The sequence below is a fragment of the Anas platyrhynchos genome, chromosome 4, assembly GCF_047663525.1.
Source record: "Anas platyrhynchos isolate ZD024472 breed Pekin duck chromosome 4, IASCAAS_PekinDuck_T2T, whole genome shotgun sequence".
In the NCBI taxonomy this organism is placed as follows: domain Eukaryota; kingdom Metazoa; phylum Chordata; class Aves; order Anseriformes; family Anatidae; genus Anas; species Anas platyrhynchos.
In genome coordinates, this window is record NC_092590.1 from 66,927,381 (window position 1) to 66,954,576 (window position 27,196).

At 37.4% G+C, this 27,196-nt stretch overlaps 1 protein-coding gene across 2 annotated transcripts in view; it reads left to right on the top strand.

The window, feature by feature from the left end:
• Positions 1–27,196, top strand: part of STK32B (serine/threonine kinase 32B) — a 173,445-nt gene that overhangs the window by 101,005 nt on the left and 45,244 nt on the right. For both annotated transcript variants that reach the window (XM_072037779.1, XM_027457399.3), the window contains exon 5: positions 18,919–18,956. In XM_072037779.1, the coding sequence (XP_071893880.1) occupies positions 18,919–18,956 (38 nt within the window). The remainder of the gene's footprint in view (positions 1–18,918; positions 18,957–27,196) is intronic.

Below are 27,196 nucleotides of genomic sequence, written 5' to 3' on the forward strand. Positions count from 1 at the left end.
TCCAAATATAATTGTTATAATTCCAAATATAATAATCAGAAGTACTAATAACTATATTTAGTTAACTTTGATTAAGTAATACTTCTAGAAAGGCATAACAGTATCCACAATATTAATTACCTGCCTCATGTGGCGCTGCCTGGTTTAACTCGGTTTTGTGGTCCTCCACACCCCATCCCACGGCAGTACTTCTGCTTTGACCTACCTGCTCTAGCTGGAAGAGGAATGAAGTCTCCTCTTACCAGCAAGATCAAATTAAGAATGAATTCAGATCTTAATAAAAGGGATGATGTCATAAGAGGAAAAACAAAACAAAACAAAACAAAACCCTCTGATAGATTCTTTCAGAGGAAGAATCTGATTGATTCTTCCTTGGGAAGGTTTGGTGTTAAAGTTGTATTGAAAGTATTCTCATATGTTTGCTATTAGTGTCTTGGAATACTAATATTACTAAATATAATATAATAATACTAATCTGCCACTATAGTGGCAGATTTGCATGCAGTTATATTTGTTTGTAAACTATGAAGAAATTTAAAATCTTTGATTAAAGTAAGTAGATGGAAAGTGGTAATATGGAAAAAGAATGTAAAATTCAGGTTGAGGAAAGTAAAAACCAATAGCAACAGATGGACAATTGCTTCTTTCTCCAGTTTCAGCTTTAATGGCGGCATCATTTCTTCAGCTTGGATGAGCATTACATATATAGAATATTCTAGCATTCCCTTGGAGATTCCTTACAATTTTAATATATGGCAAAATAACACAGACTTAAGGCAAAAAATGCACATTTACATTAAATCTTCATGAATGCTGTAGTCTTTTATATCTCAGAAATTTAGAAGGCTGTCCATGGTGCAGTAGAAAGAATTTCATTAAAGGATATTGCCAATTTTAGCTTCTTTCTTCACTTAAAAATGCATTCAGGAGCTTTCAGAACAACTCTAATATTCCAGGTGAGATGTGGTCTGAACTGCATAATTTTTGACTTAGATACACCCTCCAGAGTGCTGAGAAAGAGTGGAAGTTATAACACTGATCATCTGGTAGAATTTTCCATTTCAAAACAAAAGGCAGGGACTGTAATTAAGATACAGATTTCTGAGTTTTGTTTTGCTGAAGTTACCTTCTGGACTTTTTTTTCTCCTGTATTTATTCTTCATATATTTCATGGGAGCTCGTCAGGAAAATTCCCTTGAGGTTATTTTCAAACATACTTATATCCTCTGTGAATTTCTGTCCTGACTTCCTCACATAAGTTTTACGGAGGAGAAAGTACAGAAGCTCAAAGCTTTGATGCTGTATGACAGTCCTATCGACAAGACTGCTTCTCCCAACATGTATGTATGCTCACACCCATGGGAATTTCCTATTGACCCAGTGGGAACAATTACATTTTCCTCTAGCAGGGGAGACAAGGCAAGCCTGCGATTCAGCAGCCATGGTGTTCTCACGTATGCAGAAATGTTATCAGAAGGGAAATACCTTAAAACATGATGCTGAACTAAGGCCTTGTAAGGTGAGAACAGCACTTGGTAGTCAGTAACTAATGCACCAAAAATTTATTAGTGAACCAAAATTTATCAAATGAGATTCTGTTGAATTTGGTCATCTGTACACAGTCAGACTAACAAGAACGAGAAACCACGTCTCCCCAGTGGTTATCATTTTTTGTTCACTCATTTATTTGTTCATTTTGGTATGCATATGAAACTCTGGCACAGTTCTGGGTGCAGGATGCAGAGGAGGTGCTTTCTAGTCTAATGATAAAAATAATATAAGGCTTCAGCATCTCTCTCTCTCTCTCTCTTTTTTTTTTTTCTTTCACAGTGACTATTCTGAATCTAATCAGATTAAAGTCTCTAAGTTTATTTCAGTCATATAACATATTTCACACTTTTTTTTTTTTTTTGTCTTGGATGTTTACATCTGAGCACAGATTCTTTAGAAAATAAGTATGAGTTACTTATAATAAAACTGTGGCCCTCGTCCTATGCACAGAGATTGTCTCTATACACAGCTAGTTTTAGTTCAGATCGTATTTTGAGGCTCAAAGCATAATTTTATATGGCTTTATACAGTTCTCAAATTGTTAAGTTTTAGTAAAAAGCAACACTGCTTTAAAATCTCATTTTTGTTTGTATTTGTTATAATTCAACATCAAATGATATGCTATAGAACTGGAATGACAAAAGACCTCAGAAATTAAAATAAATAAATAAATAAGGAAAATAACAGGCAGAAGGTACCAATTTTTTAACAGTGTCAGAAAAACAAACTTGTCAAACAATCTTGCTCTGAACTCTGAATGGCTGGCCCATGTGCTCAGAGTGAAAGTGGCCAAGTTTTCAACCAGATGAGCAGCTATTCTTTGTAGAGTCAATAGCAAGGAAAGACAAAATTGGGGGTAAGATACCTTACCAAGAAGAAAAAGGATGTCATCTCCCTGTTCAAGAGTTTGGAGAAGTTGCTGGGAAATAACCGGGGAAATGATAAGGGGAACACTGATGATGCAGCTAGGCAGGAGAAAAAGGCAATTTGGAAGCATTTCCATAGAGTGGATAAAAGATTAATATCCTGGGGGGAACTTCTACATTAAGCATGGAGGAGATGGCCAGACAGTCTCTGAGAGGTCTGAAGAAGAGATCAGGGAATGCAGAGCATGGATTAGGAAGTGGGCAAGGAAAATGTTCTGGGGAGAGGGACAGTCCTTGAAACTCCAATTCAGGAGTGACCATGAGATTGGAGAATGTACAAGAGCTACTATGAAGTGGAGGGATGCATAACAGGTGAAATAGGGAATACCTACCAGTATATGAATTCTAGTAAGGTTAAATGAAGGTTGACTGGTTTTAAATACATCTTGGTCAAACAGCTTTATTTGCCAGCTGTGAAGAACCCTGCCTCTAGTTCTTCATGAAAATAGGAAAAAATAAATTGTATGTGTATACTTAGGAAAAGTGCTGATGTGGCGAAACGCCGTCTTAGATTTGCTGTTACTCTCTCAAGTTGATACAAAAGTTAAGAGATGGTCTTAAAAAGATCGGATCATTATGTCTACTCAATGTGTTTTATAGGTCTATTTTGAATTCAAGTCGATAAACAATTGAGACATTGATTATTTAGACTTACTCTTATTAAGACTTACTCTAAATAATCAATAACAAATACTAATATGTCACTTAGCAAGACATGCTGAGGTGAAAACCTTTTGCCAGAAAGCTGCATTTCTCAGCTTTCATGCTAATTAAATATATTAATTATCTAGAGTTATGCCTTTAAAATCTACAGGGACTTGTAGCTTACCTCTTAATTTGAGACACTGCAGAATTTTCCCATGATGGTGCTCCTTCAACTCTCTTGCAAACCAGCTCAGCCACTGAAATGCTCTACAGACAGACCATGATGCAGACACATGCACTTACATATGTATGGAGAGTTGAACACTAATTAAAGTACCATCTTATTTCCCTGAGTCCCAGAGTACCTCTACTGCTGAAACTAAGAATTAAGAGCATACAGGCAAAGGTCTCCATTTGCAGTCAACACACTTTCTTCCAATCATTATTATTTAATGTTTTCTTTTGGAAGAAACAGTGTCAAAAAGATATAGCATAGGAGATCTAAAGCTGAGAAATTGAATTATTATGCCCTAGCTGTCTAGATTTTTGAACATATATATCAAGCTAGTTTAACTCTTTAGTTAGTGAGAACAGCAGTGCTCAGTCTTTGCCTACTCTTCCCTCCTAAGAAATTCTGGGTTACCAGTCTCCTTCCGTCAGGCCAGATTTTATCTCTCAGAGTTGAAATGTGTCACCAGCTGTTTGAAAGCAACTCTCTGCAGCAGTGCCAGGTCCCTGAAATGACACGGATATGCTTGTGATGGCCACCTGTCTAGGACGGAGCAAGGTACCCGCAGGCTCGGAAATCCCTCTCTTAACCATACCCTGGGAGAAAGCCATGCAGAACCTCAGTCTTTCATCCCACAAATGATGAGGATATTTTATTTGATGGCACCCGTTATGAACATTCTTAGCCATACAACCTATTTTAGCTATGGCTCAATTTATCATGTGTGAAGGATTGAGCTCTTTGTGGTGTGAGATGACGTCAAATGAGATGAGCACCAGAAGCGTGATTCCTGCAAGAGGCTTAAGTACCTGCCTGTGCTTCTGTGATAACACATTACAATAATTTGACTCAAGAACATTCCTAGTTGTTTTCATAATCCTGTGCTGCATGCAAGATTTTTCTTATGTTTTTATAAACTTATTCCTCAGTTCACCAAGATCTAAATGCAGGAGTCTATATTTGAATTGGCTGTCCAAGCAAATGGATACCTAGTCAATACAACCATCAGAATATAAAAAGCTATTCAGCTCATCCAAAAATAAAAGTTTAGTCATCTGGCTGATTCTTTACACTCCAGTGACCGGATTGTCTAGACATCCATTGAATAAAAATTGGAATGTAAACACCTAATTCACAATAGAACCTAATCCAAGTGTCTGAATTTAAGGGTTGCTTCCCATCTCAATTTTCAGTTGAATAAGTAGCAAGAATATTCCTTATTGTAATGTCCCTACTAGGAGTTACTGTAACAACTGTTTCTTTGCAGTCTTATTTAAAAGTAGCTTCACTTGTATATTATTCTTGCATAGTGGTCTTAAATAGTATGATGCTACTACAGCCTGTGAACTTAAGCAATATTGCAGATCTTTCATTCCTTATCTAGATTCATCAAGAAGACTTGGAATAATTGGTAATTGATTACAAGCAACATTTTGTTGTGTCTCTTAGAATAGAGAGGCTTTTTAAAAAGGTGGCATACTGATTCAAATGGTTCTTGTCAAACCTCGACTATCCTAAACAACAGTCTGCAGGAATACACATATTTATTGCTGTGGGAGTTTCTTAGTAAGTTTTCCTTCTTAAAAATATCCAGTTATTCTTAGAAATAATTTATTACATTTCTTCCCAGGATAGGTGAGGCTGAAGACAGAAAATTGTCACAAAACTTGTGTTTGATGTGTTAGATTGGTTGGAGGGAGGAAATGCAGCATAAAGTCAGATATCAACCCCTCTACTCCATAGAATTAATCCATTTGTTGGTGTATTTCACAAGAAGACCTGGCAGCTGCAACTGCCAGTTCAGGTTGTAACAGGTCAGGTTTTTTAATCATTTACCAAATATGATTTTCTTTTCATATACCTACCAGCCTGTATTACTGCAGCTCACTTTTACATATATTAAATCTATAAAAACACTCAGAAGGGGAACCATGAAAAGGAAGCCAAAACTTATTTGTGTGTGGAACATATATATTCAGCCTTCTCTTTATGGTGTCTCCTGATCGTGTGTATCACAGGGTCTGAGATGGTCAGTTTGAGGTATAAAGGCTCAGCTACTTATATCCATGCTTTTCTTGTCATAGGCACAACCCAACAGCAGATGATTGTGGTGGTGAGGGTGATGGGGTATCTTACATTCAAGCTAGTATTTGGGGTTTTGGATCAGGGAGAACAAGACAGCATTGCTTACAGAAATATTGTTTTCTGCTTGCTGGTCAATAGCCCTTCTCCCCAATACATTGTAGTGCTGAAACTCAGATTAGCAGAAAATGTGCTTGGTGGGATGCTTCACAACTACACTAAAGGAATGACTGCTGAGACACTCAATAACAGCCTGAAACCGTTGGATCTTCCTTGGCCTGCACGTGAAGTCCACCATGCTATAGTTATATATATATGTATATATATATATATATATATATATATATAATATAAAAACATACTTTAATTACCAGCCACATTGTTTGTAATCTGTGTAGTCTGCTTTGCACTTTCATATGCATGAAGTAAACAGTTGTTAAACAATGTTTTATTATTTTTTTTGTGTATAATGCGGTTCCAACAACTTCTGATTAACTTTTATATAGAGATGTCAATAGAGTTTTTAAGGCAAATTTTAGAGATGTTGTACATTGTGAGCAGTGGTTGACTTAGGTATAGTCTCTTAAGCACGTGTGCTTGGTATTTGTTTTCATTTCGAGTTTGAATGATAAGCTCAGCAAACTCTGGGAGATTTGATACATCTGAAAGTATCTATTCCATATTTCAAGCAGTGGAAAATGATGGAAGAGCTATAAGTATTTCAGTCATTGCAAAACACCAGTTTCCTCTCTAACTTTTTACAACAGACAAAGCCAAATATGTTTAGCAGTAACAATGTTCTCCTGATTTATCTTTAGGCAGAGGAAAAATGTCATCAATTCCTTCTCTCATTTGCTCTCATACATGATTTTCTGCCTGTATAAATTAGGAGAGGGCCTGTGTCTTTTACTGGAAGCAGACCAACACTTGTTCAACAGCTGGCAGAGTACATGCCGAGGACATTTTTCCCCTTATTCCCAGTCAAAAGTTCTCATATGGTATCTCAGAGGAAAGAATTGTCCCCATTAGAATGTATATACTTTTCTGCTGGACCAGATAATTCTTTCCAAATGCCACTCTCTAGTTAGTGTCTAATGAGCTGTGCACTTCCCATGGTTATCAGAGATGTCACCTGTTCTTGAAAGCTGATTCACACATAAGGGTATGACACCTATACACACAGAATGTTTCAGAAAAGCTTGAAGCTACAACACAGAAAAGGTTACAGTCATTGGCAGTGAGGTTATCAACATGGTCATTCTTCATGTCTCCTCCATGCACACTGGAGAAACATTTGACTGAAAATTTTTGTTTTGAAATGTGGAGATGTTTTGGCATCACAACAGTGCTAACTGTTGTTCAAGGTTCCTCCCGGAGATACCTAAAAGCCCAAGAGCTTTAGATGTGAGGCATGTCCAGTGTTAGCTCTAGAAAGGAAGCAGCACATTTGCCATTGCTTTGAGTCCTTCATGAAAGATGCTAATTGCTGAATTGCCTGCCAGTCATTTAGGCTGGGTAATGCTCACTTGGGAAATAACATTTGCATCCACAAGAGGAATCCTGGGTACCATAGTCTGGGCTTTGTAATGTAAAAGCTCAGTTTATATGGCCACAGTGGTACTTTTCTGAGACATTATTCAATGAAATAAGGAGTCAATTATTCAATGAAATAAGGAGTCAAAGTGCAGGTTCACATTTTCCTTTGGTCAAATCTTTCTAGGTTTTACAGCATATAAGAATCTTCATCGATTTTTCTTGCAGCTGAAGAATATAACTACCTTTATGATAAAATCTTATTGGATCTTCAGGAAGAACAATATAATGAAATATTCTGTATTTGCTATTTTTTATTTTAATCTAGTATCTATGCAAATTCAGATGCCAAACCTAGCCAAAAACAATTGCTATCTGCCAATATGTGCCCAGAAAAGTGGAAGTCTCAATATTGAATTCCTGTTCTTAAAAAGGCCATTTTCTTCAATCTATGATAACAATATCTATTACAGCTATTTCTCTAAATCATACTTGACAAATACAGTGTTCCCAAGACCACTGGCCAAACAGACAAATGTAGATATCATTACTGCCACCTATTGTTACAAGTAGAGAAGTGAACATATTTTCATAATTACAATTTTTCAAATGGAAATATAATTGGAAAATAACAACCTTGTTCCAGTTGAAATATTTGTAAATAAGCACGCTTTAATTGCATCTTTCCTAGATTTATCTTAAGATCTGTTAAAAATTGACTATTACAAGTGCTAAGAAAATTCAAGATCTTCATGGACGCCTGCTAAAAAATATCACTAAACCAAAAGGAATGACAGGTGCCATAATACTCAACATCAGAGTAACTTATTTCCATACATAATACAACTCCAAACGTGCAGTCAATCCCCCATGCTCTCTTTAGAGGTGTGCAGGGAGAGGTAGGGTCCTTAGAGTCCTTCACTAGTGAGAGCTTTTTCACTTATCCTGTGATAATTACTGCAGTAATTATATCTTGCATTTGAACCAGAAAACTGTCATGTTGCCACACAGGTTGTCACACAGAAGGAAGAAGCCCCAAAGTGTGATAATGGACTGGGTGATAGGATTCTGATTAGTGTCATATGATTGCATGCTAATAAATAATTAGTTGGAAGTAGTTATGGATTTTTTTTTTCTGCATTAAAGCCCCAGGAGTGGGAATTGCAGAGAAAACAAAAGATTTCAAAAAATGCAGAAGCGTTTAAAGAGGAAAACACAATAAAATATCAGTTTATTTTTGTAAAGGCAACTGAATTTTTAGGTACTTCAGGTTCACAAGTAATATGACACAGATTGTTTAATAACAGAATTACATATTTCTGTTTGGTGATAAATATTTGGGACTAAATGTATAGAATCTTGGAAAAGACATTTCAGTTTTATGGAATGGTTTTTAAACCCTGAAATCTTTACTGATTTATTTTTTACACAGAATTCTGTGTGATCCTATCAATTTTTAATTGAATTATCATACAAGAATTTAAACACAGTGATAAAATAGACTATTTTTCAACTTGTGAAGTTGAATGTTTGTTAGTCTGAGTCTTTCTTCAGGGAAAGAAAGAGTGAATCTTTTAAAAACATCTAATATCTATCTATCCATATTCATATCTGTATGTATATCCATATAAAAAATCTTTAACTGGACTTTGATGATTCTGAAACCATATCTGGTGGTAAATCACTGCAAAACTGTAAATTTATCTCTGTGACTTATTTGGAGTATTAAAATCATACATACATTTTTTATTATTATAATTATTTTTCCTGGACGGAAATAGGACTGACTGTAAGTTCTACTGGATGGAATTTAGACCAATTAATATTTTAGGCTTTTTGATATTTCAAACTAGAACGGGACACTGTAAGTGATGCCCTTTGGCATTGCAAGTTCTCTGCATAACAGGCTCCAGAAGGTGCATATGGAAATAGCATAGTTGATTGAATGAACTATTGTGCCCTTAGCTTCTTAAAAGATAAATTCATGCATGCACATCCTGTTGATAAATAACAGTTTATTTTGCTTTCAGGCAGAATTACTGAATCTCAACTGTAGAGGGGTTTACTCCCTTCTCAAGGGAGAAATAGCTTAAAAAGGTGGAATCTTCTTTATAAATAGCTCAGCTTAGCAAAAGCCATGTAACACCAAATAACCTCCTTCTGCAACTTGTCTCTGGCTGTCAGTGAATAAGCCTAAGTCTAAATATGTAAAGTGCAGGACTTTGAGATTTCAGCATCTCAATTGCTTGTTTCTGCATTTCATTTCCACACATATAAACAGTGCCTTTTATTAACAGAAATTGTTTCTTCCTTCCTGCTTTGTTCAGACACCTTGATCTGGGAATGTCCATTTCTGAACTTAAGTATATTGGTGGTCTTGCTGTCAGATGTGGCAGGCACCTTGTGGAAGCATATCTTGATTCCTACAAACAGCTACAAGATATATATATATATATATATATATATATATATATGTCCAGATCTCTCATAATCTAATACCACATGTTCTCAGCTAATTTCCAATTATACTGAAGACTTTAAATTTCAAAATTACAGTGATTCACAGAGTCATGTCATGCCATAGTGTTCATTAGAGCAAGAACAGACGGCTCTGAAGGTCATTTTATAAAGGCAGTGCACAGCAGCAATTACTAGTGAGAGCTAAGTGAGGGGTACATGAGCTGGCAATCAGATCTGGAGCATTTTATTCCCGTACATCTTATAGAAGTCACAGCAAATAACTGTCAGGTTCTTACTGTGATTTTGTTTCAATACAATTTAATGTTTCTTGAAACTAGGAAGGATGTTGGTCAGAAGCAAAAAGCTAAAAAAATAAATGAGTGATAAGGTGTCGATGACAGAAAGAAAGGACACAGAAGACTTCATTAAGACTACTTTTTGAACAAGCACTCTGTGTAGGAACTCTGCATAGTTTGGCTCCTGAGGATACATCATTTCTATGCTACCCTTATAGAAACAGAGTCATTGACTAAATTCCTTTCTTTTCTGTACAGTGGCCCATAAATATTCAGTTTTCCTTCATCCAAAGCTTCAACAAATTTGCCTTATGTAATCATTATATATGCACTCGTTGTCTTTACTAACTACATACCTTATACATGTGTATTATTTATGAATTTAAATATCAAATCAGAAGGAAGTGAGGTTCTTATCAGTGAAAAATCAGAAATTGTTCACTTTTCTTTCTATAATCAGGAGAAGTCTGTTTATAATATATTGATATGGTTCACTTCACATCTCAGATATAATGATAAGTCTCATGTGGACTTGAATATTCCATGGCTGAAACTTATATTTCCCAAGTCATTGCAATTTTTATGGCTGTTAAGAACTGTTCTACAGCTAATACTAATCTTAATGAAAATTGTCCAGGATTACTCATGTCATATTAGTTTATCATGATGTGGCAGGTATATGTTTGTGATTTAATGTGAAACATTAGTGTGACTAACTGAACTTTAAAAAATAAAATAAAATGAAAAAATAACAGGCTTTGTTCAGGTATAGTCTGTAACCCTTATAAAAGGGTTATAAGAAAATAATTGAGAATAATTTAATACTTGAGAGAATCAGGTACTCGGTAAACTGAGATTATTGTATTATCCCTGCGTGACTTGAGGTTGTTAAAGTTGTTGTTTCTTTACTGTGTTTCTTAATGATAACAGCTGTCCTCTAGAATTTAACACATAGCTAATGGTGCAGACTACAAGTCTTTGTCTAGCATTCCCTATATCCAACAGTACAACTAATGCTCACTTTCAGGTATTATTAATGGGACTGTCTCGACACAATGCAGCCCAGTAGGATTGGAAAAGGGGATAGTGAATGTCATTGTAGGTTAAAAAACAGTTAATATGATTTTTGTGATCTTAACACAATGTTCTTATTCTTAGTGAAAAAAAAAAAAAAAAAAAAAAAAGGAACTTCAAATACCTATTTCTGCATAAAGAGAAAAATATTAATATGAGAAATGAGCTGCATAATTAAGAAAATAGAAAGACTTACCTAAACATTTAGGTTCAGTTTTTCAAGGTTCAACCTATACAGCATACAGTTAGATTGTTAGCACTAAAAAGAAAAGAGCACAAGAACAATTGTTAGGGATGAAGCAACAATCCATTGTAATCCTTCCACTGATTTCAAGGGCCTTTGTCTGGATCTTGCTTCTTCTGTATCCTTATAAGAATGCAAAATCATTTTAATTTAATTTCTCTGTTGGATATTTTGACATGATCTCTGAGAAAAAAATCCTAGCATTCTGCAAGGGCATAGGCTGCCTTAACTGTAAGTCAGTGAACTCTGGTGATATACATATAAATTTGGGCCCATCTCATACAGGCTAAAATGAGCATCTCTTGTGACCCATGGTGTTTTGTCATCAGTAGGCTGCAGGCATCCTCAATGCTCCTGGAGGAGGTTTGTAAGAGGGTAAGGTAGTTTACATGAAGCTATTCAGCTGCTGCTGCCAACCTGAATAGAGAAAACCTTCTTTGCTCCCTGCAGAACTCACCTATAGATATAGGAGCATAGAGAAATTTCAAGTTGGAAGGGACCTTAAGGGGTTTCTAGACCAACTTCCTGCTCAAAGCTTGATGAGGTATGAGATCAGATAAGGTTTCTCAGGGCTTTATGTAGCCCTGTCAGGCAGGGACAGCACAACCCTTGTGGGCAGCCTGTTTCACTGTTTGGCTACCCTCAGAGTAATATTTTTTCTTTATATCTAGAATGAACCTCTTTTGTTTTATATTATATCTCTTCTTTGTATGTTAGTTTCTGTCTTTTGAATAAGAGTGAATATGTTTTCTCTCTATCCAAATGAAAGCAGTTAAGAGTGGCTTTTAAAAAATATCTAAGACTTCATGTGCATTGGTACACAGCTGAGCTTTCTTTGTAAGTTATCTTAGGTTGGAGAAGAGTTGAAACCTCAACATTCCACATTCAGAGAAAACCAATCACCGCTAAAAGTGAAAATACTTCTAATGAGTCATGCTGGTAAAACTGCTATCAACCAAAATGCTCATAGATGTTACTATGGGATTTTAGAAGCTCAAGAGAATGGAGATGTGATAATACATTAAATCTTGCTCTGAGACAGCAAGGCAAAGAACAAAATCCACCAGATATAAAGTTGAATAAAGTTGAAAGAATGTACTTTACATTTTACTGATACAAATAAAGGGTTAAAGGTTATTACACATATAAATTCAGACCTATCCAGAACTGTTATAGCTAAAATAACTCCTCTGATTGTACTAAAAAGTATCCTGGAGTGGCAAAGAATAGCTGTCCGTTTGTTGGAAACAAAAGAATCTTTTGATGAAATAAAGAGAAAACATAGGCAGAAGAAGGAAATCATAATTTTTTTAAAGGCAGAAAATTAGTCTGTAGTGACTGTATGTTTGCTGCAAATACAAAAGCAGAATAAAACAGATGGGCAACGTTAGTTTTTCAATTCTCACAGGTTTAAGAACAAGCATACCTTGCATTTAGAATTATTATTGATGTGTTTCAAAAAGGTGAGGGGAAGCCAGCATCTGTACTTGCTGTAGAAGTGCTTTCCTGAATCAATTAGATTAATCTCAGCTGGAGGAGCTCTAGCTGGTATTTCTGTTACTCACATCAATGGCTAAATCTTTGTTTAAGCTTCCTAAGCATTTTTATGCAATTATGTCTTGTAGTAATCAACTTGAGTTTAATTCTCAGTTGTATAAATAAAACCCTGTTTGTTTAGTTCACTTCATTTTTATGAAATATGAACCTTGCTTTCATGTTCCAAAAGCAAATAGAAAAGCTCTACTGACCATTTAGATACTATTTATTATTTGATATACCTGTCACATAACATCTTACAGATCTCTTCTGTTAACTAAACAATTCAGTCTATTTGTTGTTTAATCTCAGCATTTTTTTTGTTTGTTTGTTTGACTTTTTTGTTTTGCTTTCCCCACACCTTTTCTTTTTTTTTTTTTTTTGTCTGTTTTCTTTCAAATGACATGAAATCAGGTAACCTGAAAGACCTACCATTGTTTTAAATTACAACAAAATATATTTTTTTTCAATATTTCTTTCAGGAAACTATTGATTTCACCAACCACAAGCCTTTCATTTCTAGATCAATATTTGAAGTCCAGGCAAGATTAATAGAAAACAAAAGTGACATCCTGTTTGCAATTTTGTAGCAGTACATGTAAAACGTTTTGGAGATTGCTCTGGATTTCAAGCTTTAGAGCACATACCATCACCACATGCTTTGCAGTCTTTGCCGAATCATCACAGAATGGCTTGGGTTGGAAGAGACCTTTAAGATCATTCAGTTCCAACCCCCTTGCCATGCGCAAGGATGTCACCCACCAGACCAGGTTGCCCAGGGCCTCATCCAACCTGGCCTTGAACATTTCCAGAGATGGGGCATCCACAGCTTCTCTGGGCAGCCTGTGCCAGTGCCTCACCATCCTCTGAGTGAAGAATTTCCACATTACATCTAATCTAAATCTACACTCTTTTAGTTTAGGACCATTCCCCCTTGTCCTATCACTATCTGCCCAAGCAAAAATTTACACTCTGTCTTTTTTATAAGCCCCCTTTAAATACTGAAATGCTGCAAGGAGGTCTCCCCAGAGCCTTCCTTTCTGCAGGCTGAACATCCCTAGTTCTCTCAGCCTTTCTCCATAGGACAGGTGCTCCAGCCCTCTGATCATCTTTGTGGCCCTCTTCTGGACCTTCTCTAACAGCTCCAAATTCTTCTTGTGCTAAGGGCCCCAGACCTGGCTGCAGCACTCCAAGTGGGGCCTCACAAGGACAGAGCAGAGGGGGAAAACCCCTCCCTCTACCTGCAGGCCACTCTGCTGTTGTAGCCCAGGATGCAGTTGGCCTTCTGGGCTGCTGGCTCGTGTTGAGCTTTTCATCCATCAGAACCCCCATATCCCCCTCAATGAGTACTTCTCCCAGTCTCATATCTGTGATTGCCCTGACACAAGTGCAGCACATTGCACTCGGGCTTGTTGAACTTCATTAGGTTCACGTGGGCCTACTTTTCTAGATTGCCCAGATCCCTTTGGGTGACATCCCTTCCTTCTGTTGTATCAGCTACGCCACTCAGCTTGGTGTCATCTGCCAACTTGCTGAGGGTGCACTCTATCCCATTTTCTATGTCACTGGTAAGGATCTTAAACGGTACCGGTCCCAAGACAGAACCCCAAGGAACACCACTCACCACCATGCTCCACCTGGACATAGAACCATTGATCTCTCGTGTGGCCATTCAGCCAATTTCTTATCCACGAAATCTAATCCACCCTTCAAATGCATCTCTCTCCAGTTTAGAGAAAGGATGTCACGTGGGACTGTGTCAAAAACATTGTAGAAGTCCAGGTAGATTAGTCATTCTTCCCTTGTCAACTGATGCAGTCACTCTAACATAAAAGGCCACCAGATTGAACAGGCATGATTTGCCCTTGGTGAAGCTGTGGTAGCTGTTATGGATCACCTCCTTGTCTTGCATGTTCCTTGATACTGCTTCTAGTAGGATCTGTTCTATGATCTTGCCATGCACAGAGGTGAGGCTGACTGGTTGCCAGTCCCCATGGGTCCTCCTTTCTAACCTTTTTAAAAATGGGAGTGATGTTTCCCTTTTTCCAGTCACCAGTGACTTCACCTGACTGCCAGGACTTTTCAAATATGATGGAGACAGGCGTGACAACTCCATCAACCAATTCATTTAGGATGCATGTCATCAGGCCTCTTGGACTCGGATTTGTTCATTTTCATCAGGTGGTCTCAGATTCAGGGAAATGAGAGACACGGGAAGCCTGATTGGCAGTGAAGACAAGCAAAGAAGTTGCTGAGTACCTTCAGCCTTGTCCATGTCTGTTGTTACCATTCTCCCTTCTCACTTATCAGAAGGGTACACTCTTCTTGGCCTTTATTTGCTGACCAATGTACCTACATAATTTCTTGTTATTCTTTGCATCCCTTGCCACGTTCAGTTCCATCTGTGCCTTGGCTTTCCTGATAGCATCCTTACACATCTGGATGGCAAATGATACATGTAAAAATTAATATTAAGTTACACCTATAATGAGCTGCAGATTATTTGAATTTTAAACTACCTTTGTTCTGGAGATAGACTATTTATTCCTATTATTTTCTTCATGAGTACTCAAGCCCCAGGAAAAATTTTAACATGTAGGAGTTCTGACTAGCTTCCAATTGCAGTGGAATATATCGAAGACTCACTGAATACATATATATAGTCCCTTTCCAAGTCCCTTTTATATCTTTCGTGAACTTCCTTGCAGCTAAATGGAGGAGGAAAAAGAACAATGGACAATTGGATACATTATGTTTCATAGACTCACAAATTCAGGTCGGAAGGAATGCCCAGAGGCCTCTGCTCCATGATTCTGCTCACTACAGGGTCAGTTGTATCTGACCTGGTTGTTTGGCTTTTATCTAGTCAGGTCTTGAAAATCTCAAAGGATGTAGACTATACAACCTTCTCATTTCTCAGTTTAGAAAGTCACTTCTACCCCAACTAGTAATACCAGAAAGGAACATGGAGAGAAGCAGCAATTTAAACTGAAAATACTTGAACCTTAATCCTTTATAATCATTGTGAGCCTTTCAAGTGGGTTCAGGGGACTCTGATTAGCAATATGCAGTGAATATGAGTTGAGCAACACTCTTGGATTTCTTCCATGTAGAGGGAATGTCTTAAAGCAGTGAATCTCCCTTCAGTCTAGACATTATAGAAGATACAAATAGATGATTAATCATTCTTTATTACTTAGAAAGTATATGGAGCACCTTCTTAATGTGCTTTCAGGCAGCTTTATTTGACATTTTTAGCTGGGCAATTGAAGAAAGCTATAAAAATTTTCACAGGCAATAGCAACAAGTGGAATAATTTTCCCCCCCAATATTTTTCTCATCTGTCTTCAACTGTGAGGTTTTGGTTCAGCTGTTACATTAATTATGCTTGGTCCTGTCACTGAGTGAAGACTTTGAAGGCCCATTTCTATGAGTGTCTGACTTTTCTGTGTATAAAAAAAAAAAAAAGAGCTGGAGTAGCAACAGTACAGACTGGGAAAGTTGTGGTTGTGAAATCAGTGTCAAAGACAGCTGTAAATGAAAGGTTTGAAGGCAGCCCCGGGCTCTTCTGAATCTCTAATGTGAGTTAATTTGCTATATGCAAAAGTCATTAGGTTTCTCTTGTGAGCTAGTTCATGATACTTGGATTATGAAACAAGTCTTTCAATTCATCCTCTCAGCTGGGGATATGCATAGCAGGAAAACCCTGAAGTTAAGGCACTGGATTTCATATACTGCTTGTGCATGTTTGAACATGCTTGCTAAGATGGGAAATGTTTTCTGAAAATTTGATGTGTAGTCAAAACAGAATTTCACTTATTTAACATTTTTGAATTTAAACTGCTTAACTAAAGAGTTTTTTATCTTTTAAATCCACCTTTGTATATAAACAGTGTTTTCACTATTTAAATGAATTTACCCAAAGAGTTATTTAAAGGAAATATCTGTCTTCTGGATAAAACTGTAAGCTCTCAGTTCTGAATATATCCAGCAACTATAATTGCAATGCTCCTAGACCTGCCAAGTATTGACACTGAGTCTGTTGAATCCTCCCCACTGGCCACTCAAAGGCCTCAAAAGTGCTAAGTTTTGGCTGTGGGCTTGTTCCTCTGCAGTGTATGGAGATTTCAACAAGCTACTTCTGGAGCTCTGATCTTCTAGTGCTGTGCAGAAAACTGATGATAAGCACATTACAGACTGCTATTGGAAGGCACACAGGCACACTCTTCACTGTTAATCTGTGCTTTGCTTTCTCACTTGTCATGTAAATCTATGCATCTCCAAGCACATGATCCGAAAACAGCAGTATCTTACATTCTGGGGGAAAACATACTTTGGAAACTTGTTCTCCTTCTGGCTTAAGTTAACCTATGACATTTGCTTGCTGTAAAAGCAGTGTAAAATAGGTTGAGATCTGAGACATGGTTATGAGTCTATCAGGTTGCCACTGCAAGGCAATACACCCTGCTGTACCTGCCTCAGAGCAAAATGAGTAAAATCAGTAGTGGAAAAGATCCTTTAGTCAGGAAAGGCTCTATGGTCTGTGCATTTGTACCAAGTATAAGCTACTGCCTGAGTTAGTCACAGAAAGACAAGCATGGAACTAATTTTACTGCTCGAATTTCTGAATGTTGCAGATACAACTGCATGTAGAATACATTTCATGTTATATGCAGTCGTCAAGTAGATTTGTCAATGTCTTTTCTGGTGGCAATAAAAATATATACTCTATGTTATGGTGCAAAATCGTAGCACATATTCATATTGTTCAAACTCTTCCTAAAAATAAATAAATAAATGAATAAATAAATAAAAATTGAAAAATCATGGGCTTGTAATGACCAATCCCTGGGAATGGCATTGCTATAGATATGATAGTAGTTCTTAAAGCTGAATTTCTCCTTTTCCTCAGTTTTATTTTCAGTGAAGTACTAGTGATTTTACTATTCCAATTCTATTTTGTTGTTGTTGTTTCTTTAAGTTGGGGAAAACAATTTGAAGTGATGTTGTACATATCACTGATATTATTAAGCCACAGAAAGATCTTAATGTACCTGGCTGTGACTCTATTATTTTTACCCATGTGAGAAGTGCAGAGTCCATTTTATTCCATTTATGGGAACATTGGACAAAACTTGTTAGTGAAGTCTAAGTGTATATAAGTATATATTTCAGTCAGGAGAGGTTTTATTGAGAAATGTTTAAATTGGAATAATCAAGACATCCCTTAGCTAAAATAAGACACACTGAAATAAGTCTTTGGAATTCATTTGCAGGCTCATTTGTTGGATTTTGGCAGTTTGCAGTGCCTTGTCTTTTGAGATCAGTGGAGAAATTAGCCAAATGTTTTGCTCAAGGCGGACCAATGCATCTCCCCTTCTGGCGGTGCCACAGCAAGAACACTGCTACAAAATTGCATTAGGTGCAAGCTGCAGTGAAAAGGCAGTGCCATGTACCAGCTCCACAACACCCTCACCAAGCCACAGGGTGAGCGAAATGAGAGAGCAGGCCAGGCTGGCAAAAGGAAGAGATGACTTTCCCCTGAATTTCTCCATGTCAAGGGGAATTCTGGCCCAAGAAAGGGTGTGAATTCCCAGCAGTGGTGGAGAAAAGCTGTCTCCATCCCTTTTGAGAGCAGCCTGAATGTAGGTCAACGTAAAATGATCCCGAAATAGATGATCTTAAAGGCAATACATTTTCCTTGTGCCAAGAACTGCAGAGTTAAGCTGATGTTTTGTAAATCATGATCTCCACCCTTCCTTTTAGACCCATTCCTTCCCCTAGATGCTACCTGCCATTATAGACAACTAAGCGGGGATTCAAGGGCTAAAAAGGGATCTGCTAGACTTACCCAGGCAGTATAGAATAGCTAGCTGGACTCTACAAAATGTGAGTGATCATGTCCATGAGCATGGCAGATTAGTGGGGTCTGGCAGAAAGGTTAGATCACTGATGTTTCCAATTAAGTGATTTCTTGGGTCTGTCAAGCACAGAGTCCCTGAGGCAATCAGGCACCTCCAAGATGCAAATCTTCCATTTCATTGTTCTGACTGCTATAAAGAATAATGTTTATTATCTTGAAAACCAAATCCATGTCAATGCTAACCATATGAAAACAGAACCACATGAAATGGAAACCTAGAAAGCCTCTTTAGTATGCATGTTTTTTCAGACCAGTGAAAATATGCAGATAAAAATCATTTGCCTTTTTGCATGACATGGCTTTCATTGGTTTTATAATAGTTTAAATGACTTGGCCTGCATAACAAGATGGTAAAACCTTTAAAATTGCAGGTCTTCTTTTGGTATGAAATATAATGTATTCATTTCCTTATTTTATAGGGATATCAAACCTGACAACATACTACTGGATGAGCACGGTAAGTGAATTTTGACTGTTTTCTCTCAGATATCTCTAATTTGTGGGCTCTCTGTAACATGGTGGCTCATGCTTTGTCAGTCAGCCTGAGATGATGGGTTCCAATCTAAATCTGGATGTTCTCTGCATGTCCCTCTGTCCATCTTGGGCCTTTTGTAATATCCCTTCCTATCGAAAACCAAAAAAATGCTGATCTGACACTTGAAAGACCTGAACATGAAGGAATTTAATATGACTGGAGATCACAAGGGACATCTGGCAAAACAAAGTTAATATTTTAATAACACAATTAAAGTCATTGCAATCACTGTTTAGGGATCTTCCAGTAGAGCAGTACTAAATACTTATTTTCTCTTTGTCTGAACTCCTGAAGGGCTAGAAAATTTAAAATAACAAATTATTTCTCATGTACGTATCTGAAATTATTTTCCTGAATTTAAATATGGAATTTGGAAATGTGTGTCTAAAGTCTCTGTAAAATTTTTGAGGTACTATATATTGGTTTGGCACAAATTATGTCTAAAATGACTAGGCAACATAATCAGCTTTGAAGTTTAAACACTAATTCCATGATCTCAAACTAAAAATGTGGGGTATAAGTGGTATGAAATACTATTTTTTTTTCCAATGTAAACATATAGGCAATATAAGAAGCATTTTTCTAAAATGTCATGCATCTGTTTGCAACTATTCATAACAAGGACATGAGAAAATAAAAATAATGAAAACATTAACCTTGTGTCGGTTAGAAAAGAAATACAAGGGGAAGACAAAATGGAAAAAAGATGTGTGTTTGCTGCTGTGGGAAAGCCTTGTTTTGCTTTGTACACCTCAGAAATTGATTAAGAACAGTTAATCTCTGAGAAAATACAGACTTGAAATGATGCCAAAGTTACCATTATTTTTCAAAATCTATTGCAGAGCTGCTGGGTATACAAGTTAAAATTGATTAAAGAGGTAACATTGCAAACAGCTGGAGTTTGTCCCTGGGAATACTGAAGCCAATAAAGCTAAATCATATTTGAGTTTTAAACCATCTAGGACTTTGGGTATTCAGTGTTTGACTCGTAAGAGTTAATGTTCCCTAGACACAAATATCAGCAAATAAGCATGAAATAGAAATCTCTTGTCTTTAAGTCCTGGGTGAATTAAAGATGTCAAAGGCAACGTGAAATGACTATGAGAGTGTTAAATCTCTGATTGACAGACTTTGAAGTACTGTTACCCTTATCTCTTCTTGCCCCTCATCAAGGTCAATTACAGCATAAAATCAGCCTCTTGGAAGAGTTTTCCTATGGGAGCTCAAGTATTGTAGAGAAGAAGCAACACCAGAGTCAGTAATATGCTGCAAAATCATTTTTTGGTGACTATAAAATGATCAGCAAAGATATCTATAGAGTGCTTGGAAATTTGGGGATGGATAGCCCCCTTTTTTTGCAAAGCAGCATACTGCTGCTCCCTCATAGCACACCTGCAGACAAGTGATGTAATAACCATGCTTCTCCTGGCTTGCAGATAGGCCTAGGTTGGCACAATTAATCAGCTCACAGATCCTTGGCTCACAAACCAGTTATGTGACTGGAAAATGTAGTTCTCCCAACCTAGGTAAGAGTTCACTATATGATGTGACACCAATAGGACATGCATCTGTACCATGCTAGTCATCTTAAGCTTCTTTTACAGATAACAGAAATCTGATTTAAATCTGATTAAACCTGAGCTATTTTAGATGTCTGCACTAAACACTAGCATGCATTTCTCTTCAGTGAATAATACTTAGGAAGTTTTTTGTGGATAACCAGCTCATAGATTTGCATTTAGCCAGATGAATCCTATCCTTGAAGTCCAAAAAACTTCAATTACCTTGCAACATATCACAATAACGTATTTTTTAAGGAACCATCAGCTTTCACTTAACAGAAAGATGTGCTCAATATGCCACCCTAAATATGGTAGGCTGTATAAGAAGCATAACATATTCACCTGATACAGGTCTAACCAGGTGCACAGGAACTTTATTTTAGCCTGTGGCCTCCAGGATGGTATAACAGTTTCCCATATGCTTCACTGTACTCTTCATTCTTTCTTACAATTTATAAAACAACCATGTTTACCCAAAAGTGTTATGGAATTGGATATGTACAAAATCTAGGACTGAGAGTTTGTCTCAATAAATTAAATTTCTTTGACCTCACCAAAGAAACCTGTTTTGGTTGAAGTCCTTTCACATTGCCTGATATCTTCAAGCCATTACAGAATCACAGAATCACATTATGCTGACTGACTTTCATAGCTTACACTAAGATCATAGATATTTCTGGTTGTTGAAACCAGTTGGTCTACAGTTTATCTGTATGACTTAGGAAACCTACCTCAGGAATATGAAAGTAGCAAAAACAGGAGATTTTTCTCAATCCATAAAAATGGTTAATCTAAACATCAAATCAAAAAATCATTAAACATATGTATCTTGTTAAAAATCATTCTATCAGACCAAGCCTGAATTTTCCCATGTACTTTTCAGTAAAGCCACATCTCAGCATTGCTGAGCAGAGGTTCTGTTGCATTGATGGGTATAAATGTGTGATGAACACAAGACGTGTAATGCTATATGAGAACTGGGAAAATAGATGCTGAAAATAATGTTCCAGCCCCTACCAGAAGATGACCTCCTGCAGAGATTTACTCCCTCATAGAAAAGTCTTCCTTGAGTACAGAGATTAAGAATGTTTTCAGTGTGCTGGAGCAGAAGCAGTGTGGTGTTTCATTTCAGTTCTCTCTCTAAACCAGAATTAGACCTCGCTAAGGAAACAAATACCACCCATAAAGCTCTTCTATTTTATTTGCCTCTCTACTTTCTCAGAAAACTCTCTTATAACTAACACTAATCTCTGAATTTAGTAGTAGTGCTCTGTTCTGCTAACATGCATCTGAAATAGTTATTCCATGATAGCTGAAGGGACTAGCTTGTGGTTCAGGAAAGCTATTATTACTGTGTTGTACAGAGAAAAACATTACAGAATTCTCATAATAACAGTATTCTGCTTACCCCACTACTCCTTTCACTTTAATGGTTTAGATCAATATGTCTGAAATGACAGTGTTTAGAACTGAGCGCTGGCAAATCTCATCCATGTTGTATTTTTCTTGAATTGTCGAAGAAATTAAAGATGCCTTAAAATGTCTTAAGGATCTATTAGCTATTATGTCATCTGAGGAGACATGGAATGTCTAAAACACAGGAAAAAATGTGGCAACCAGATTGGTACATTGTCTTTTTTTCCAGGGATGATTACTTGCTATTTCTATAGCTACTTGGTAGTACCATTGATATTAACATTTCTGGTCATCCTGCAGAAATCATAAAGCTCTGCTCTAGACATCCAGGTTTAGCATTGTGCAGGGTGACCACACCATTGTTATGCTCTACTTACAGAAAATTTGCAAGGGTTTTATATCCTCCTGGGAAAGCATTTCAAAGCATTATTTCACACAACCCTGAAAGATCCCTGCATGGCTTACCAAGGAAGAATTCCCTGTAGAATCAGACACAGTATCTCAGCCAGCATTCTGTCACAGCCATTGGCAAAAGGAGATTCTCATCACAGGGAGTGCCTTTTGCCACTTTTAGTCATCAAATGATTTAGCACTCCCTATTATCCACATTGTTAATAATTTTTTATCTTTGTATATTCCTGTTAGAATCTGGATGGTCTTTTGTTAATGCATTCATCTACTTCCTGTTTGAAGTTGCTGCTATTATTGCTCCAACCACATGGAGAAACAAGTTCTAGAAGTTCACCATCCTTCATGAAAGAAAAGAGTTTTCTTTTATCTGTTTTGAAATATTACTTTCTAAAAAGTGTCTCCTGCTTCTAAAGTTGCAGAATTTGATGAATAATATCTTACATTTACCTTATTCTCCATCTTCATGATATAAAAAAAAAAAAGCAATCTCTTTTTATAGATTGGATTTTTGCATCTCTAATAGTGATAATTTTATTTAGTAATCATTTCTCATATGAGGGAGTAAGGCAGACTAAAGTTGGCATTTTTATGTGCCTTTTTATATATGATCATATTATTTTATGATCATCAAAGCTTTCCTTAAAACTCTATTTCCTTGGTTATATGAGAATCTCATCTCTCTTTTGAAAGTTAACAGCAAAGCTGAAAAATACAGCCAACAAGCAATCTTGGCCTTAAAACCAGAAATAGGATGAAATAAACAAACAAACAAACAAGCAAACAAACAAACAAACAAACAAACAAAAAACACACACAAAAAAAACACTACAACACTACACATAAATTCAATACTTTGATCCCTGACTGCTGACTTCTGAACAGCATAACTGGCAACATTGTGCATTGTCTGGGAGTCATAAAGTCTCTACTGAAGATGTACATGGTGTGTCTGCAGTAGGGTTTATCTTCATCGTATCCACAGACAATATTCAGGGACTTTATCTCATTTAACCCTCTGATGTTGATTAACAGAGTGTTCTGAGCATACCTCTTTAACCTGAAGCTATCTACACTTTGGAAATATATTTGAAAGTTTTGCATGCCTACACAGCGATTAAGCAGCTTATCTCTTTGAAACCTTTCTGAATCCACCTATAGCAGAAACATCAGGTTTCTAACAGTCTCCCTGATGATAAGTGGCAGGCTGCCAAGTCATGCCAAGTTCACCAGGATACAAGCTGATGCTCTTGTACATGGTACAGATGAGCCCAAAGAGGTGTTTTTTAAATAGTTCATAGGTTTGACCCTTTAAGGGCATACTGGATCTGAATTTGCTCCAAAACGTTTCTATGCTGATATTTGCCATCAGCTCTGATGCATATTGAGCTGGCAGTATTAACTCTAGTCTGATATTTTTTTCTCTCTGCCCTCGCATTCACCCCTTCAATTTCTTACCCTGGGAAATTCAATAAGGTTTGAAATCATGTACTTTTTTTCTCTGCTAAATGTTAGTCAGCCAGCCTCAGCCACCTTTAAGGACCTGTTTTAGTTGTAATTCTGATTTTTTTTCTCATTTAACAAAAATTAATAATAGTTGTTTGGCTCAGATATTGGGATTTGGAGAAGTGAGGTATATATGCATTCAGCACTTCTGAGGTGCATCCATAAAGCTTCTAAAAGCCACACACTGTTGTAGGTATTAACTTACAAATTCTCCCTCTAGATGAATGCAATTCTTAAAACAACTGCCATCGATATATTTTCTGCTTAGAATGTGTATGTTGTTATACATGAAATTTTATAAAAACCACTCTGCAGAGAACCAGAAGAATGTGGTCTTTTGTCTTCATTTCTCTCTACCAGCCTCTTATTACCAAAAGGGGTCATGCAGTCAAGGAGACTAAGCAATGAGCTCTTCCCCTGTGATATCTGAATTTAGTTAGTATTGCTGAACCTGCTGTGTGCTCCTGGTCTTTATAGCCCTTAACAACTAAAACCAAGTGGTACTGATGTGCTCCCCAATTCAATACCTGACACCTGTGGAGAGAGTGAGGGTACTGGGCTTGGGTTTGGTCATCACTTGTTGTTCAAGATAATATCCAGAAATGGAGATCAAATACAAAGACGTGAAGCTCAGATGGGAAAATGTTCCCATGAACTGAAATCTTGGAAACAGCATGAAGTAGCCGGTATTGTAGCATGTTTACTGCAGTAATAGCTATCTTTCTTTTTCCTACATGCAACAGTCAATGTAAAAATATCTTAGAGGCTGATTAGAAAGACTCCTATAGAAAACTGGGGTTTTCTTGTCACCTGAAATATTTACACCATGAATTTTTATTTTTATTATTATTTTTTTAAAATGCAAGTCCCTGGGCTCAAAGAGGTTGAAACTACTGAAAGTTGTGTGCAGATGGGCAGAACTCTGCCTCACCATCCCTCCAGCCCTCCTCCACTGCCAAAACTTCAGCAGGGTTGCACTGTGAGGGGGAATGTTCCCCATCACCCCTTGCTCTGGCTCCATCCCAGGGTTTGTTCCCATTCAGCCCCTGCTCTAGCTTCATCCCAGATACAGCTTCTCTCCCTCCCACAGCTCCCACCAAGTGCTGTTTGGTGTCCCCATGGCAGCACAGGACACCTTGCTTGTACTCCACAGTAAATTAGCAGCCCTCTGAGCCACAGGCAAAGGCAGCCCATGCAGGCAGCCCATGGGCCATGGAAGAAAAAAGGTAGATTTTTTTCCAGCAGCCACCTCCACAGTGGTATAGATGTGGTTTTCTTGTGTGGTGCCATGAGCATAGGAGCAGAGCATTGCTGCTGTATCAGCAGCAGGATGAAGAGGAGATCTGTAGGACCTACCCCTTGCCCAGCAGAAAGCATTTTTTACAAAGAAACATCAACATGGCATATATAACACTTCACATGTGTGCTATTTTGGTTTTGCTAAATGAAAACAAATCTAATAAAAGGGACAGAAAACAATGCACTGCAGGAGAAGCAATTTTCATTGCAAATCAACTGTTTGGATCAGTCTGAATGGATATTATGTGATAGGTGTTTTACAACAGGCTATCATGCCGGCACTCTAATAGGGAGAATCACTTACAGTGGTGTCATTTAAATGACAGAACTTCATATTTATCTGTCAAAAAAAAAAAAAAAAAGAGCGAGAGAGAGAAGAAATTATTATACTGCTGGGATCCTTATAGTTTTTCATTGTATGATGCACATGGAATTACTTAAAACATTGCTACCATGAGGTGGCTGTATGTGGTTCAATTATCTTTTTCAAGAAGCTTTCTACTGTGGTGGTTTACTGCAGGAATAGTCTGCAGACATGCTCCTCACCAGCCATGAATTGCAGCCACCAGTAAGGAGAAATGCTATTTTGAAACCTGAGGGCAGGCCAGGCTGTGCACACTAATTTTTGTTATGGGAACCCAACTCCCTCTGCCCTTTATGAAGTGATTGCTTGCATCTTCACACAGTTTTTGCCTGCCTTGTGTAGATATATTCTGGGCAGGGTGTCTTTAGAAGGAAAGCATCACCAAAATGTAAGAAGCTCTTGAGAAAACTGCAAAAAGCATGCTGTGTCTCACATTTGAAGAAAAGGTATAATTTTGGCAACAGGATGTGCCTTATTTTTTAGTTTCAAAACTAGCTCAGACCTGGCCAAATGAGGGGACTGGGAATTTAAGTTCACACATGGGTGACTGCAGGCTTCTTAGAGGCTGGCAGGTAGACACTACAGACTTCTAGGTTAGACTGTCAGAGCAGCATAATCGTCTGTTAAGATTGCTGTTCCTCAGTCAGGCACTGGGGAAATGTGCAGTGTCAGGACCAAAAACAAGTCATTTGTTACACTGTTTTCATCTTTGGCAGCAAACATGATAACAACCTCCTTCACTCAATAACTGCATCATGCCCAAAGCCTGCTCCACACTGTGGACTGAATGAGGATGAGATCCTGAACAGAAAACAAACAAACAACAACAACAAAAAAAATCTCAGAAGAACCTGTCATTCAAGATTCTAGCTAAAGACAAAATGTCTTAATCCTGATCTTAGTGCATGGTTAAGCTGAGGAAGGGTGCACCTTTGGTGCTCCACATTAACCATATTTTCTGTACTCCACCTTCCACAATGGCATTGCCAAGTGAAATCACAGGCAGCATAATGTCTGCATCTCTCCACAGAATGAAATTAACCCTAAGAAGATGCAAAACCTACCAGCAGAATTATCAGGCTAAAAGTCTGCAGATGTGTTTTCAGGGTGGATTTGCATTTATTTACCTGCTTAGGGCAAGTCAGGATTAGCAACTATTGCCTCACTGTGGTGGAGTAATTTAACCTACACTTGTCATAAACTACCCTAGGGAAAAAATAATGATGGCGGGTTGGGGCTATCCAACCTGATTAGCTGAGTTTAAATCAGCTGTCTTGCTGGTCAGGTAGCAAGCCCATGGGCTGCCTTGTGTCACATATCTTTCATCTAGTAATCCGTTGTCAAATGAAGGATCATTTGGGACCTGCCGTTGTTACATACATGCTCTTCTGCTACCATGAATCTAATTTTGTAGTTATTGTATTATAAAAATACCCTTTTTCTTCTCAGCTCCTTTTTTGCCCTGAGGAGACTGTGAAAAGCCAGGCTGATTGTAACCCAAAGTGAATGTGATGGCAGACAGGTGTCACGAGTACATGAGATTGTGAGGGATAGCTCTAGTTAGAGATAAGGTGAGGGAGATTTCACACATCACTACAGCAAATTCA